This window comes from Hyperolius riggenbachi, chromosome 2 (genome assembly GCF_040937935.1).
Source record: "Hyperolius riggenbachi isolate aHypRig1 chromosome 2, aHypRig1.pri, whole genome shotgun sequence".
NCBI lineage: Eukaryota > Metazoa > Chordata > Amphibia > Anura > Hyperoliidae > Hyperolius > Hyperolius riggenbachi.
This window is the reverse complement of record NC_090647.1, coordinates 153,061,064-153,078,012: the sequence shown is the minus strand read 5'-3', so window position 1 is coordinate 153,078,012 and position 16,949 is coordinate 153,061,064. Positions and strand designations below refer to the sequence as shown.

General features: G+C 44.5%; 1 protein-coding gene across 5 annotated transcripts in view; it reads left to right on the top strand.

Annotated features, from left to right (window-relative positions):
• Window positions 1–1,844: 1,844 nt before the first annotated feature.
• Window positions 1,845–16,949, top strand: part of PRPF40B (pre-mRNA processing factor 40 homolog B) — a 100,287-nt gene continuing 85,182 nt past the window's right edge. For 3 of the 5 annotated variants that reach the window (XM_068267717.1, XM_068267715.1, XM_068267714.1), the window contains exons 1-2: window positions 1,988–2,215; window positions 9,047–9,130. In XM_068267717.1, the coding sequence (XP_068123818.1) occupies window positions 2,195–2,215; window positions 9,047–9,130 (105 nt within the window). In that variant the 5' untranslated portion in view covers window positions 1,988–2,194. Of the gene's footprint in view, window positions 1,929–1,987; window positions 2,216–9,044; window positions 9,131–9,265; window positions 9,314–16,949 lie in introns of those variants that run through there. The other 2 variants (XM_068267716.1, XM_068267718.1) reach the window with 2 other exon arrangements.

Below are 16,949 nucleotides of genomic sequence, written 5' to 3'. Positions count from 1 at the left end.
ACCTGTCTGTGGGCCCTAAATGCAGCTGCAATAAAACAAGCTCAGATTTACTAACCTTTCAGCTGTCCTCTTTATATTCAAATATGACCCAGGTTGTAAACGTTTGTTACCGAATTGCAGAAACTGCAAAAAGCCCAGTTTAGGTTTCCTGTATAATGTTTTTCAGCCTCGGCACATGAACCTTTTTTACATGAGCTATCTCATTTCTTTACTTTTTCTCTCCTTAACAATTTGATAACTTTTCAACACCTAGTAACCAAACACATGCAAAAATAGTTGTCCCTGATTGAAGCCAATGTCCCAGTGTAACCCTCTCTGAACCCCCTCCCCTCATATTTTCCACCATCCCTGGGCTTTGTATGCGAAAAATGTCATTACATTCTACTTCTGCCACTTTTGGTCTATGACTTGGCTTCTGGTACTTCCACTGTTGAAAACACATTACACAAATATACATACATTTCTGTATTGACAGTGCCTCAATTGAGTTCTCTCCAATGGGACTTCAGTAAGCCATGAACTAGACATGATACAACTAAAGCCTTTTTTTTATTTATTTATTTTTCTTCACGGTTGGCTTAACTGCTCACTTGTCAGGCAGTTCAGCCTTATGGCTGCCAGCCACAAGCGCCATTAGGGTGCAATCGCATGCAGCCGAATGGTAGTTTTTAATAACACCATGTGTGTCATGATTGATATGGATTTAAGGAATTACTGCAAACCAGCATAAGATAATTAATTGTGGGAATAGAGCCATAGAATAGCAGATTGCCCAGCAAGCTCATGGTGAACAAAAACTCCTAGGATCAACACCTCAAAAAGGATCAACACCTTCTACTAAAAGGCTATGTAAAAATAGATATTTGCCTTCTTAAACTAGAAGGTATTTGCGATTGGAATGAGTATATGAGGTTTCCCACAATCACTGCTGGATATGCATGTTATCCCTTTCTTGTCCCTGAAAGCTAAACACACCTCCAGAACTGCTGGAATGCAATGATGTGCCCTGTACAATTAACAAACTGACACATTATTGCATTCCAGCGATTCTGGAGGTGTGTTTAGCTTTCAAGGACAACAAAGTGATGATTTGTATATTCAGCAGTGATGCATTGTGGGACATCTCATATACTCACTCCAACCTGAATAATCACAAATACCTTCTGTTTTAAGAAGGCAAATTTCTGTTTGCCATAGAATAGCGTGGGTCTGTTTTAAATGAGCTTTGATCCACTGCCATGCTCTAAAAAACACAAAACGCAATTGAAGAGGCACCATAGTGACAGTAGTAGAATGTAGAAAATTATTCAGGATACCCATTTTTACGTTAATCATCCTGCTTTCAGCATAAGAAACACTTGATATCCATATATTGGGTATCTAGCCCCATCCTTACAATAATGTCACAACCTAGGCTGTTTAGCTACTGACCTTGGAACACGAAGCATACAGACATTCGGCAGAGCTGCAAGTGTAAGCACTGAATATGTCACCACCCCTGATAAATTTCAGAATGTAAATCAGGCAAAGGAAAGACTGAGGAGAGCTTTTACAATGGGCAAACACGGGATAAATCATGTATAAAAGTAATGTTGTAAAATGTAAGCAATTTTATACATTACATTATTTCAGTACAGTTCCCCCTTAATTCAACGCCCAACTAATTACCGTACCGCATGCTTTTAAACAAATGTCAAATAACACAATCCCGTAATATTACACTGTAGACTTGGTAAAGCGTTTGCATGGCACATCAGTACAGCAGCACCTCCACTCCCCCTGTCTGATGATGAGCTCAGACAGATGGTCTCCGCCTGGCATAGCACAGGTTACTCTGCAAGGCCCTCCCTCGCTGCCTTCTCTGCCAATGATGGTGCGGTTTGTTGAGGGGGAGGAGCTTGTGGCGGCTCACGGCTGGAGCAGAGATGGTAACGGGTCTCTGCATATTTGGGTGCTGGGTACCCGGGTGGGGGAAAGCCCGGGGTGGGCTCAGGGACGGGAAGGGAAGCAGCCACTCAGACGGTGCCTGCAGATTCTTAGCATGTATATATTAGCATGCAGAATGTAGACGCAGCACTTCAGGGGAATAAGGATTATTATGGGCGAGCAGCATTTATACAATGACAGGAGAGTCTATATATAAGGGAATGCCCTGTAGATTGTCCCTTGCTGCAGCGCGTGATGACTGGGATGGATGACTGAAAGAATTGTGGAGGTCACTGAGAAAGCTTATGTAACAATGTGCAGCAATGTAGGGAAGATGTAGCATACAAATAGTGTTGTGTATTGGCTTTGCTCACAGGGAATACTGATGAGAAGCACATAGTGATATCCAGGAGTAAACCACGTGCCTAATATTTTTATTTTCTTTGTATTACCAGTTTATAATTGTATGATTGCATCTAAACTTTTTCACGTTTTTTTTTTTATATATTTTTTTTCGTAAACACTACTAGCAACTAAGTGTGCATTTCCACATATAAGTGGTTCACAGTGCATCAGTTGTGTTGCAATATAATTCTGGATGTCAACGCACTGCACATATGCAAACGGACCACTGTGAATCCAGCCTAAAGGATTTGCAAGTACAAGTGTTAGTACAGTAGATATAAATGTACTGAGTGCAATTCAATCCTTAAATTTGTCATGAGCTGCCTCTCGGTGGCTTGTTGGGTAACTAGATATCATTTGACATAACTGGATCATTACAGAATGTTTACAAACTATATATTTCATGCAGGGTCTAGTGAGTCACATGTGTTGTAGCCTGAGGTATGCGCACAACTCTGGGGGTGCTATTACCAGAGCTAACTGTTGGAATATGTGCAAAAATCATCTGACTCCTCAGCCGGGCCGGTGCTACCGCCATAAAGACAAAGGGAGCAATTGCTCCAGGGCTCCAGAGCCCCCTCCCCCCCAACTTAACTATTGCTCCCTGGGACGTTTGCACAGTCTTTGGGAGAGTAGTGTCTCACCTGTCCGGGCTTCGTGCACTCCTGTCTTTATCCACTGCTGGCTGCAACTTCTCTGTGACCTGCGGCATAATATGTGCCAGGTCATGGAAGAGAGGTACCCTGTGAAGATGATATCTTGGACTGCATGAAGCCATGACACTGACAGGGGAGTGTGTCCACCAGAACAGGTGAAACGCTACTCTGCAGGGGCCCCGGGGAGCACAGTTAAGTTGGGGAAATGGACAGCAGCCAGCTCAGAGGGGAAATTTGTCTGCAACAAAGGGCCCCTCATGCCGCTTTCTAGTTTGGGTGTCTGTCAGCATGGCCCCCAGATGTATTTTGCCCAGAGGCCCCATTGTTACTACCACCGGCTCTGCTCCTGAGTTTATGAAACCACCGACTCCTCGACTCCGACTCCACCGTCCTTGCAGGGCAGAGGAGTGGATAGAAAAACATCGGATTCACGACTCCTCAGTTTATGAAACCATGACTCAGACTCCAGGCACCCAAAAATTGCTCCCAACTCCTCAAACCTGACTATGACACAGACCATGCTCCCTCAGACCATCAGTACATTGGAAAGGATTGCTATACAGCCCTTGCTAGTTCATAAGATCTACCTAGTCCCATGTTCATAATTATAGGGGTATAAGTGTTTTGTTTGTTAATGTCCTTTGAAGGATGTGGAGAAATGGCATCTACAATGAATTGTTAGAGGCTGGAAGCACACTTTGCAGAATTGCATGTGTTTTTCAGATGTGCTCTCCTGACAAATGCTTGTAATTATGCAAAGTGTGCTCCCAGCCTCAGGGTAGGAACGCACTAGGCAGAATCGTATATACGTTTTCCACTAATGTGCTATGGGGAAAACTCATGCGATTCTTATTAAAAAAAACCTCATGCGATGCTTATAAAAAATACTAATCTTAGCCACACACCTGCAACAAGCATGCAGGTAATGTAGGCACAGGTCAGCATTAGGGATGAGCTTACAAATTTCAGAACACAATACTGTATTGTACTACTCCACAAGCGCCATTTCTTAATGCGTCGGCACAGAACCAGAACCTTTACATATTCTGGCCCCGACAGGGCAGGACCAGGGCTGTGGAGTCGGGGCAATTTTGGGTGCCTGGAGTCGGATGTCAGAGTTGGAAAAAAATGCTCCGACTCCTAATGAATTTAAACTGTAATTAAAATAGAAAATATGATAAAATGTTCTATTTCTCAGATAATAGTCATCATAAATAATTTATACATACTGTAAAAGCTGTGCTTAGTCCACAAAAATGAAATAAACCAATCAAAATTAGTTACTTGTGCTGCTTCAATAAAGCAGTCCCTGTATTTTTAAAGTCAGATATACACCTCTGATTGTGACTGTATATATGATGTGTACACAGGAATCTCATATATACTAAATAACTTCTATGCTGTAAGTATAAAGCCTGATGTGTAGCCGTGTCATTAACCTCCTTGCCGGTTATCCCGAGCTCAGCTCGGGGTAACCTGCGCAGGAGGATTTCTCAGGCTCCGCTCGGGCCGATTTTCACAATTTTTTTTTTATTGCACGCAGCTAGCACTTTGCTAGCTGCGTGCATATTTCAATCGCCGCCGCTGATTCGCCGCTACCCGATGCGCTGCCCCCCCCCTCCAGACCCCTTGCTCAGCCTGGCCAATTAGTGCCAGGCAGCGCTGAGGGATGGATCAGGATTCCCTCTGACGTCCCGATGTCCATGACGTCGGTGACGTCATCCTGCCATGGCGACGGGGGAAGCCGAGCAGGAAATCCCGTTCTGAACGGAATTTCCTGCTTGCAGAGAGCGCCGGCGGAGATCGATATAGGTAGGGGGATGCCGCTTGTCAGCGGCTATCATGTAGCTAGCGCTAGGCTAGCTACATGAAAAATAAAATTAAAAAAAAATTGCTGCGCCGCCCCCTTGCCGACAGAATTGGAATGGCAAGGGGGTTAATAGAGATGGTCAATGAGATAGAAATAATTCTGCGTTGATTCTGATTTATGCAAATGTATGCACTCTCTAAAATTTAGTTTGGTGAATACAAATTAAATGGTACCTGAGAAGGATGAAAAGCAAAGTTTTATACACACCTGGGGCTTCTTCCAGCCCCCTTCAGGCTAATCAGTCCCTCGCTGTCCTCCTCCACCACCTGGATCTTCTGCTATGAGTCCTGGTAATTCAGCCAGTCAGCGCAGTCCGGCCGCATGCCGCTTCCACAGCCAGGAGCATTCTGCACCTGCGCAATAGTGCTGCGCAGGTGTAGTACGCTCCCGGCGGCGGAGTGTGTGCATGCGCACTACGCCAGACTGGCTCAAGCACCTGGACTCATAGCAGAAGATCCAGGTGGCGGAGGAGGACAGCGAGGGACTGATTAGCCTGAAGGGGGCTGGAGGAAGCCCCAGTTACGTATAAAACTTTAATTTCATCTGTCTCAGGTTTACTTTGTTACACAGTAGTACTATACTCTACATATGCACTCTCCACAGAGCTGCAGGGAATCCACTGAGAATGTTGTGCACATTGAACACAGAGGTGTTGTCTATCACCTATAAACCTGGTTCAGATTGTGCATGAAGAATGTGTAAGAGGAAGAATCTCCTTATTCCCCTGCAGAGTACCTGCACATCACTCTTACATGTACCCACAGTTACATTGCCTAGGGCCTGATAGATGTTCTTTGTTCCGGTCTGTACCTTTTACAAGTACTCTTACCAAGGACTAGTTTTAGTCTATGACTAAAGGGAATAAATATGGCAGTCTCCATATCCTTCTCACTTCAGTTGTCTTTTAAAATTCCTAAGCGTTGGCAGTTAAGAGACAAATTTCATGTTACATACTTTCAATCAACAAGATTGTAATATGCAAATTAGAGGAGTCGGAGTCGGTGGAATCCTAAACTGAGGAGTCGAAGTCAGTGGATTTTTGTACCGACTCCACAGCCCTGGGCAGGACAACTCACCCTTGTTGCAACCTCTGCCCACTTTGCTCCACATCCCATTCCATCTCTCCAAAACGTCCTCCTCCTGGCTATGAAGGAGGACGTATCACAGAGATACAGCACGACATGAAGCATGGACATGGATGAGGGTGAATTAACAAAACACGTGGTTTGCAGAAAAACACACCCAGAAAACTAACAGACAATTACAAATGCTGCCTAATTCTCATTGTGGGTCAGAAAGTATTAAATACAGCGAATCAATACAAATCTGGGGAAGCACCTTTTTGATCAAAGTCAGTAATGGCATTTTTCACAATCTCTCAGTATGCTTAGAATGCGTACACACATCCTATTATGATTGGTTAATAACTGGCCAATTTTACCACCTCCATGTAGTATTGAGAGCTTACCTACACAATCTGTGCATAGCATTCAAAATCTGTTGGCCCTCATACTGCATGGAGGTGATAAAATTGACCAATTAAAATTGGATATGTGTATGCACCCTAACTTTAGGGGCCCGTCTCCACTGCAGCTGCATCGCATCGGTTTCCTGCAAGCAGTTTTGGATGTCGAATGCAGCTCATTGAATTCATTAGGCTGCATCTAAGCCTCGTGCTTGGAAAAAAATGCTGCCTGCTGCACCTTTTCTCAGAACGCATCTGAGACAAATCAGTAATGAAATGTTAGGGCTGGTGCACACCAAGAGCCCTTCTGAGCGCTTTTAAGCGCTAGGCTAATGTATTTGTATGGGATGGATCACACCAGAGTGATGTGATTTTTTTCAAAAGCAGCATTTCTGAGGTGATTCAGCCTCAATGTTAAGTATAGGAAAGTGGAAAATCACTCGCTAGAACAGAGTGATTTTCCAAGTTTTTTTTTTCTTACAAAAGCTGTTCACTTCCAGCTCTGCTGTACAAAAAATAAAAAGTGCTACACCAAAACGCTTCGAAAATCGCTAGGCATAAGTAGAAATCGATAGGCACATGCCTGAAATCGCTTTGAAATATAGCTTAAAAAAATCGCTTAGCGTTTGCGATTATGCTAGTGCTTTTAGGTGTGCACTGGCCCATAAAGGGTATAAGTATTCAAATTACATATACATTAAGTCACTTTACTTAGAAAATTTCTAGCATGTAAATGAATAGGGATACTTCTCACAGAGTATCACAGTGGCACATTGAAGGGTGGTGCTCTTTTTGTTGTGTCTTAGCTTTTGGCCTATTTTTTAGAGCTTATGGTGGGCTTATGCGCGTGGCGGCCTATCCGTGTGTACTGTATATACGGTAATGGCTCGCCTAACCAGGAACCTCCTCTAGTAAGCCGTGAAACCCTGGCGAGCAGCAGGAGTATACTGACACAGTATACTGACTGGTTGTGCGGCTGGGTCACCCTTAGATATTTATGTTTTATGCATGCATTGTAAGATTATAGCAGAGTTGCCCAATAAACAAAGGATAATCTACTCTATGAGAGCATTTCTCTCTTTCGTTATTTTCAGAAAGGATGAGTATCCCTACTCCAGGGTTGAGCAAACTTTATGAGCCACAATTGATGCCTAAAGGACAACTGAAGTGGGAGGTATATGGGGGCTGCCATATTTATTTCCTTTTAAACAATACCAGTTGCCTGGCTGCCCTGATGGTCTCTTTTGCTGCAGTAATGTCTGAATCACCCCAGAAACAAGCATGCAGCTAATTTTGTCAGATCTGACAATAATGTCAGAAACACCTGATCTGCTGCATGCTTGTTCAGGGTCTATAGATAAAACTATTAGAGGCAGAGGATCAGCAGGATAGGCAGGAAACTGGCATTGCTTAAAAGGAAATAAATATGGCAGCCTCCATACCCCTCTCATTAGAATTGTCCTTTACATTTGACAAAGGGGCTAGAGCAAGAGCAGATGCATGTGTGCTTCCCCCAAATTATGCTCGCCCCAGTATAGGCAGCAGATGTGCCCCCAATATAGGAAAGTGCAACCAGGTGTGCTCTCAGTATTAGGATGTTGCACCCCCCCCCCCCCCGCATCGGTTGCCATATATGCCCCCAGTATAGGCAGCCAAATGTAGCCCCAGTAAGGTAGCCCCCCCTCCCCAGTATAGGTAGTTACATGTGCCCCAGTATTAGATAGGTTGCCCCCTAGTATAGATAGCCAGATGTGTCCCCAGTATTAGGTAGCCACCCTCCCCAGTATAGGTAGCCAGATGTGCCTCCTGTATTAGGTAATCCCCACTCCCCAGTATAGGTAGCCAGATGTACCCTCAGTATTAGGTAGCCCCCTCCCAGCATAGGTATCCAGATGTGCCCCCATATCAGGTAGGTGTGTCCCCCAGTATAGATAGCCAAATGTGCCCCTGTATTAGGTTGCCCCCCTTCGTCTTGTATAGGTCGCCACATGTGCCCCCAGTATTAGGCAGCTCTCTTCACCTCCCCAGTATAGATAGCCAGATGTGCCCCTAGTATTAGGTAGGTCACCCCCCAATATGTAGAGTAGTGCTTATAGCAGTTCCCTTTCGGCACTGATCTCTCTTTGACTCCTACAGCACAGCTGCTAGGTTGTGTTGTTGGGTTTTCACAGACTTTGAAAAATGACATTACAGTCATCTACTAGTGAGCAAGAATATAAAGATACTGTTGACTGTAAGTTGTGTCTAGACCAGGCATGGGTAAACTTGGCCCTCCAGCTGTTAAGGAACTACAAGTCCCACAATGCATTGCAGGAGTCTGACAGCCACAGTCATGACTCATTGTGGGACTTGTAGTTCCGTAACAGCTGGAGGGGCAAGTTTGCCCATGCCTGGTCTAGACTATGTACATGGGCGTAAGGTCAGATTAACAGTGTGTGTTACACTTCAGATACATTTTAAGCCTGTTAATGACTCATATTCTTTAGAATGGATTAAAACATAACTGATCCGGGGGAATTCATTTGACATGTAATATTTATTATTAAAAAACTAGATCATGGTGTATTTCAATTTTAGTTATATGGGGTAGTGTCACTTAGTAAATATTCTGGGAAGCACTGCAGCTCAGTAAACTGATTGTGTTGCTCACGTTAGCTGGGGATTCATATACTGTATGTATTTAATTAGAGAATGTTTACCAGTTTGCTGTTTTGATGCTTGCAGTCAGCACCAGACTCAGGAATAACAGCTCCACCTGGCCAACCTGCATCTTTCCCGGCTGCTCCTCCCCTGATGCCTCCACCTTTTGTAAGTACCTTGTCTAAGGTGTGCCATTACTTTGTTTTGTAAGTGCTTCTCTTGATGCAGTAACTGTACATGGCTGCACTGAATCATGATGTACTTGTAGCATATTATTTATGGTTAGCCTCCTTTACCATTTAGGATCTTTTCATGTGAAGCCTTATGTTCCAGACATCATGCATTGATAAGGTAAACATTTGTATTTTTTTTTATTACTGCTTTTCTTTGCCTCAGCTGGCTACTTTCTCAACCTGTGGAAACTCTATATCATTTTCCTGGGATGTCACTGTCAGTCTTTATCTTGTATTGTGATTCTCCAAAAATAAGACAGTGTATTGTAGTGTAATTTTTGCAGCAAATGATGTGCTAGGGCTTATTTTCAGGGGATGTCTTATATTTCTATGAACACACATGTGCTGTGTGTTCTCCTGCCTTCTGCGCTGTGCCGCCTCTTCCTTTACTGGATCCACCTCTTGTGCGCTCCTTGTACCTTTTAGTGTCCTTATCTATCCCCTGTCATCCTGTGCCCTGTGTCCCCCTATATCCTCTGTGTCTTCCACTTCCCCCCTGCATCCATCTTAATTTTGAATAAAGTCCAGGTTTACCTAGCAGGACACCCTGTTTTTTGTTTTACCCCTGGAAAGCTTGCAAGGGGCTTTAAAGAAATTGACTGTTATCGTAAGAATCTGTATTTAGTTTATCATACTGGATCAATGAGACATTGAAATTTTATGTAAATTATACGCAGCTTAAAATTGGACCAATCAGATTAATTTCCTGTCAATATTTTTTGGTCCAAGTTCAAACAGCATAACATTTACATGAAATTGGAATGCTAGGAAAAATGATTTGCATTTAATTGATCATCCCTATACTGTACTGAATGGCAGATTTGGTTTACAGCTTATATTCCTATGTGTACACAGAGTTCCAAATTATAATGAAAATTAATTTTTTTTATTGTTTTTCCTCAATAGCTGATGCAACTGGCAGTCAGCAGAATTTGAGTCATTAACCATTAGTGTATAAATTGTTACTGAACAAAACTCCCAATGATAATGGTGTTTTTCAAAAATACAAAACTTAAATTGCCCTGTTCCAAATTATTACGCTCAACAAACATTTTATAGGTTTTAAAGAACTAAAAATGGTCATTTGTTGAATATTTACTGAAAATTAAAAGCAGAAATCTTCCTCATTTTGCATTATCTACATAAACCCGTCATGTGTGCTCTGAGTCAGCCTCAAATCTTTTAACAGTACAATGATCCAAGGCCGGATTTATACTTTTTCTACCCCTAGGCCATGTATGTTGGGACATCCCTTTAAGGTGCAGCAGCTCCCCTCCCATTCCATGTGCAGCCCCCTCTTCCATGTGTAACATCCATGTACTGCAGACCCTCTTTTATGTACAACTCATTTAGGCATCAGTTCCCATTTTCATGTGTTTCTCCCTATTTGCAGCCTCCTCTTTCATATGTAGCAACCCCTTTTTTATGTACAGGTGCCCCCTTAGACTGCAGCCGCCCAGGCCCAAGCCTTTGTGGACTTTCCAGAAAACTGGCCCTGCAATGATCATGTTTAAGTTTTCATTAACTATCTAAGATTTTCATACCTTGTCCAAGGTGTTCAGCTTTCTCACACTTTTCAGCAGCAGAGAGATAATTTTTCTTTCCCATATTGCTTGAAAATGGTGGTCTAATAAATAATGTGGAACGCCCTTTTTTAGTAGTGTTTCCTTTAGTTTGGCTCACTCAGTGGCGTAGCTATAGAGCTTGGGGCCCCAGTGTGAGCTTTACATGAGGCCCCAAGAACTCTTATGATATGGAGCCTCAATGCCCTGTGTTAACGATTACTACTATGCAATGCACATATAGAGGTGTTCATTACCAGCATAGCACCAATGCAAAGCTAATAAGATAGATGGAGGAACCCCTAGTGGGCCTTTTGGTCCAGGGGCCCAAATGCATCTCCTATTGCTACGCCACTGGGCTCACCTAAGACACTATCACGGGTGTCCAGGATTGATTTCAGTGATGAAACGAACCCTGAGACACAATACCATCCATGAGTTTTATTAAAAAAAAAAACAGAATATGTAATCTTTATGACACACAAAATTTGCATAATACTGTATTTTTTGGACTATAAAACTCAGTTTTTCTCCCCCCAAAGTGGGGGAGAAAAGTCACTGCGTCTGACTTGTAAACGCCTGCCAATACGAACCTCCAACCCACTGCAGTGTAGGGGACTCCCTGTACTGTGCCCTTGCAGAGGCGGACTCAGGGGACACAAAGGGGCATATAGGAGGACCGAAGGGGGACTTAAAGGGGCATAGAGGAGGACACAAGGAGGACAGAGGTGGACACATGGAGACACAGGAAGACACAAGGGGGCATAGGAGGACACAGGGAGACACAAGAGGTATAAGGGGGTATGAGGTACAAGGGGACATAATCCACAAGATGCCCCTTCACAATGGATGTACCAGGTTTAGTATATACAGTGGCTTGCAAAAGTATTCAGCCCCCTTGAAGTTTTCCACATTTTGTCACATTACTGCCACAAACATGCATCAATTTTATTGGAATTCCACGTGAAAGACCAATACAAAGTGGTGTACATGTGAGAAGTGGAACAAAAATCATACAGGATTCCAAACATTTTTTAAAAATCAATAAGTGCAAAGTGGGGTGCGCATAATTATTCAGCCCCCTTTGGTCTGAGTGCAGTCAGTTGCCCATAGGCATTGCCTGATGAGTGCTAATGACTAAATAGAGTGCACCTGTGTGTAATCTAATGTCAGTACAAATACAGCTGCTCTGTGACTGCCTCAGAGGTTGTCTAAGAGAATCTTGGGAGCAACAACACCATGAAGTCCAAAGAACACACCAGACAGGTCAGAGATAAAGTTATTGAGAAATTTAAAGCAGGCTTAGGCTACAAAAAGATTTCCAAAGACTTGAACTTCCCACGGAGCACTGTTCAAGTGATCATTCAGAAATGGAAGGCGTATGGCACAAGTGTAAACCTACCAAGACAAGGCCGTCCACCTAAACTCACAGGCCGAACAAGGAGAGCGCTGATCAGAAATGCAGTCAAGAGGCCCATGGTGACTCTGGACGAGCTGCAGAGATCTACAGCTCAGGTGGGGGAATCTGTCCATAGGACAACTATTACTCGTGCACTGCACAAAGTTGGCCTTTATGGAAGGGTGGCAAGAAGAAAGGCATTGTTAACAGAAAAGCATAGGAAATCCCGTTTGCCGTTTGCCACAAGCCATGTGGGGGACACAGCAAACATGTGGAAGAAGGTGCTCTGGTCAGATGAGACCAAAATTGAACTTTTTTGGCAAAATGCAAAACGCTATGTGTGACGGAAAACTAACACTGCACATCACTCTGAACACACCATCCCCACTGTCAAATATGGTGGTGGCAGCATCATGCTCGGGGGTGCTTCTCTTCAGCAGGGACAGGGAAGCTGGTCAGAGTTGATGGGAAGATGTATGTAACCAAATACAGGGCAAACTTGGAAGAAAACCTCTTGGAGTCTGCAAAAGACTTGAGACTGGTGTGGAGGTTCACCTTCCAGCAGGACAACGACCCTAAACATAAAGCCAGGGCAACAATGGAATGGTTTAAAACAAAACATATCCATGTGTTAGAATGGCCCAGTCAAAGTCCAGATCTAAATCCAATCGAGAATCTGTGGCAAGATCTGAAAACTGCTGTTCACAAACGCTGTCCATCTAATCTGACTAAGCTGGAGCTGTTTTGCAAAGAAGAATGGGCAAGGATTTCAGTGTCTAGATGTGGAAAGCTGGTAGAGACATACCCTAAAAGACTGGCAGCTGTAATTGCAGCAAAAGGTGGTTCTACAAAGTATTAACTCAGGGGGGCCAAATAATTACGCACACCCCACTTTGCACTTATTGATTTGCAAACATTGTTTGGAATTATGTATGATTTTCGTTCCACTTGTCACGTGTTCACCACTTTGTATTGGACTTTCACGTGGAATTCCAATAAGATTGATTCATGTTTGTGGCAGTAATGTGACAAAATGTGGAAAACTTCAAGGGGGCCGAATACTTTTGCAAGCCACTGCAGTGTTCTCCCCAGGATTTTTTTCCAGCCGGGTGGCATGAAAAAGTAGCCGGGTGGGGCAGCACGGGGAAATTTGGCGGTGTGGAAAATTAAATATGCACTAATTATGTCCCACACATGCGCCCACGTGTACGATGGCAACTATGTAGGACATGTGTATGGATGAAGGACGCATCCCGGAGCTAGCAGTGGACAGGTAAAGTATAGGGGCAGGGGGCACATTGCACATTAGGGGGGTAGGCGGCAGATACTTACAGGCTTGACGGTAGTGTCTGTGCACGATGACAGCCTTTATGCGTTCCTCTGCAGACTGTCGGCTTAGCCTCGGGCGCTGGTCCCGCCTCTTACTACCGCAGAGCCAATGACTGCACAAGCTCGCCGGGAAGCGCTGTGCAGATTCGGGAGCAGCGCGCGATAGCCGGCTACACGGTGATGGCAGCTGGGAACACAGTCAGCCAGGCGGTAATTGATTTTACCCGGGCTGCCCGCCAAACTTGATTGATCCTGGGGAGAACACTGCATAATCCCCAAAAGGGATCAAGCACTTCCAAAAAATACACGAATCCAGAGTCTCATCACCATAGAGACAATACAGCCCAAGTATGTGCTACCCATGTTTCCTTGGGTCACTTCTGTTTACCATCACATGCCAAAACATGCTAATATGGTAATTGGTTCCTTCACCTAGATTGTGGTAGAGATATCAGACTGGAACATTAGATTGTGAGCTCCACTGAGGCACAGTTTGTAACATAACCATGGGCTCTAATTTAAAGTTCTGCAGGTAAATTCACTTAATACAGTAATATATGAGCACTGCAGAGATCAAACATCTCTGCTGTAACACCATTCCATTGAGCAGCATTTGAGTAAGAAAAGCAATATTGCTAACATTGTGCAGTTTGTATGCATTATAATTTAGTATAACTGAACATACAGCAAGTGGATTAATTAACAGATTTTTTTTTTATAACAATGCAAGTTCAATTGAACTGTCAGATCAGTTTCTTTAAACTAAACTAAAAAAACCTGAAATGTCAGTCATAACATAAAGGACAAGTAATGAGACGTGGTTTGATTCTCCACCTCAAAGACCATTGAGAGAAACTAAAACTATCCCGAGTAATATTTGACTGGTTCTCCTCCTCCTATTTACACCAGATGACTACTGTGCTGTAAATATATACTGTATAACTCACTGGGATCTCCAATTGTATAGCTATATAAAGAGAAGGCAAATGTTCATAAGACAAAGACAGTGTAAAAAACAAATTCTGAAGCTAAGCAAAGATCTTTCAACTGTATACTTTACATCTACATTTTCTGGAAAAAAATCCATTAGACACAAGTGATGTGCCGTTCCTCGCCGTTCGGGTTCACCTGCGGACAGAATCTCAGCTCAGTGAGCGGATGTGTTAGATGTCCCGCCCCCTCTCCTCGTCCCCCCCGAGTTTTCAAACATCCCCCGGCAGAGCAGAGTAGCAAATTAGTCAATACCAGCAGCTTGTCCGTCACCCTCCTGCATATACAGGCTCCATTAGCAGAGTGGACGCTTTCACTCCACCGCTCCTTGCCGTTTGGGTTCCCCTGCTTTGCCTGTCACATCTATGACGCTATGCAGTGGCGCCTCGCCACTAGAGGGCATCATAGATATGAGCCGGTGACAGGCAAGCAGGGGAACCCGAACGGCGAGGAGCGGTGAGTGAAAGCTTCCGCCGTTCACTCTGCTAATGGAGCCTGTATATGCAGGAAAGGGACGGACACGCTACGCTACGGGTAACGACTACTTTGCTACTCTGCAGCGCTGCTCTGTGCAGATTCACAGCGCTGGTTTTTGCAGTGATAGCCGGCCACGTGGTGATGGCAGCTGGGAACGAAGCCAGCCGGGCGGTAATTGATTTTACCCGGGCGGCCCGCCCACTTGATTGATCCTGGGGAGAACACTGCACTGTATGTTACGGTCAGAACCCGAAGTGTGGCCACTTCACGTTCTGGCCGGCCACTTCGGGTTCTGGCCGGTCAATGTGCGAAGTGGCCGCTGCGCTGCAGCCAATGTTAGAAATGGAATGATTCCTGTGAAGATTAATGTATTTTCTGGCCGTCTCTGGCCAAATGTAGCAAAAGTTAGTTAATTTAATGAAATGAAGCCGGCGGCAATGTAACGTATGAAGCCGCCAGCTTCAGCTCTCTCTCCTCCCCCTGCCTCTCTCTCTCTCTCCTATGGGCACCCGGGGGGGGGACGCATGTCCCCCCAGAGTTGTTCGTGGCTGCAGGGAAGCAGAGCGGGGAGGCTGCAGGCATCGTTTCTGCCAGCACCCGCTCTGCACGAACGGCAGGATTGCCTGCCGCGACAAACAACTCTGGGAGACACATGTTCCCCCCCCCCCCGGCTGCTAGTATTGGGGAGGAGAGGAGGCAATGGGGAGGAGAGAGAACGGAAGCCGCTGGCTTCATTTCATTAAATTAACTAACTTTTGCTACATTTGGCCAGAGACGGCCAGAAAATACTTCACAGGAAACATTCCATTTCTAACATTGGCCGCAGCGCAGCGGCCACTTCGCACATTGACCGGCCAGAACCCGAAGTGGCCACACTTCGGGTTCTGGCCGTAACATATATATATATTTTTCCCCCTGGTTTTTGTCCTCTAAACCTAGGTGCGTCTTATACTTGAACTCAGTGTATAATGCAAAGCAAATAAAGTGTAGGGCCTTTATCTATTAATTTTATGATATGGGAAGTACATGTGCTGTACGATTGTGATATTGGCCTGATCCAAGTCACTTTTTCTGCTAAGTTTTCCTAGGTGATATTTTTACATCTTTCCAATAAAATGCGCTTTAAAGAGAATCTGTAACTAAAAACAATTCCCTGAGGGGGTACTCACCTCAGTAGCGGGAAGCCTCTGGAGTCGATCGAGGCTTCCCCCATCCTCCTATGTCCCACGCCACGGCGGTCTTGCTGTGCCCCTCCGAACAGCGGGGATGTAAATATTTACCTCCCCTGCTCCAGCACAGGCATAGTAGTAGCTCTCCGCTCGGAAATAGGCGCAAGTCTCCTGCACCTGCGCAATAGAGCGGACCAGACAGAGATCGGCTATTTCCGAGCGGAGAGCTGCAACAGCGCCCCCACTGGAGCCAGAAAAGGTAAATATTGCACAGCCTGACAAATTGTCGACTGTGTGTTCCGGGGGCTGCAGCGAGACCACCGTGAGACACAGGAGGACGAGGGAAGCCTCAATAGGAACCAGAGGCTTCCCCCTACCGAGGTGAGTACCCCCCCCCCTCCCCCCAGGGGAACTTTTTTTAGTTACAGAGTCTCCTTAAGCCACCAGCAAGCAAGAAAATACTCGGCATAATTTTGCAAGTACTTTTCACCTACTTTTTTTTTAGTACTTTTTCAGAGGGCTGATAAGTTCTTTTAAACAGAAGATGAAAAAAATATCTCCTAGGAAAAAGTGAATTGGATGGGGCCGTATTTGTCTTATCCACAGGTCATATTATGGATTATTGCCTTGCTTGTTATACATTGATATACTGAATAATAAAGCAGCTTTTGATTTGCAGTTACTGGGTATCACAATTTTTCTTATTAGGACAAGGTGTGGTGTGGTGATCCCCACACGGATATAGTTTCAGTTATTCCTAATTCTTCTTTAATGTCTTGTCTAGTCAGGAGATTTCCATGTCATTTCCATGTTTTACAAATCCTGTGC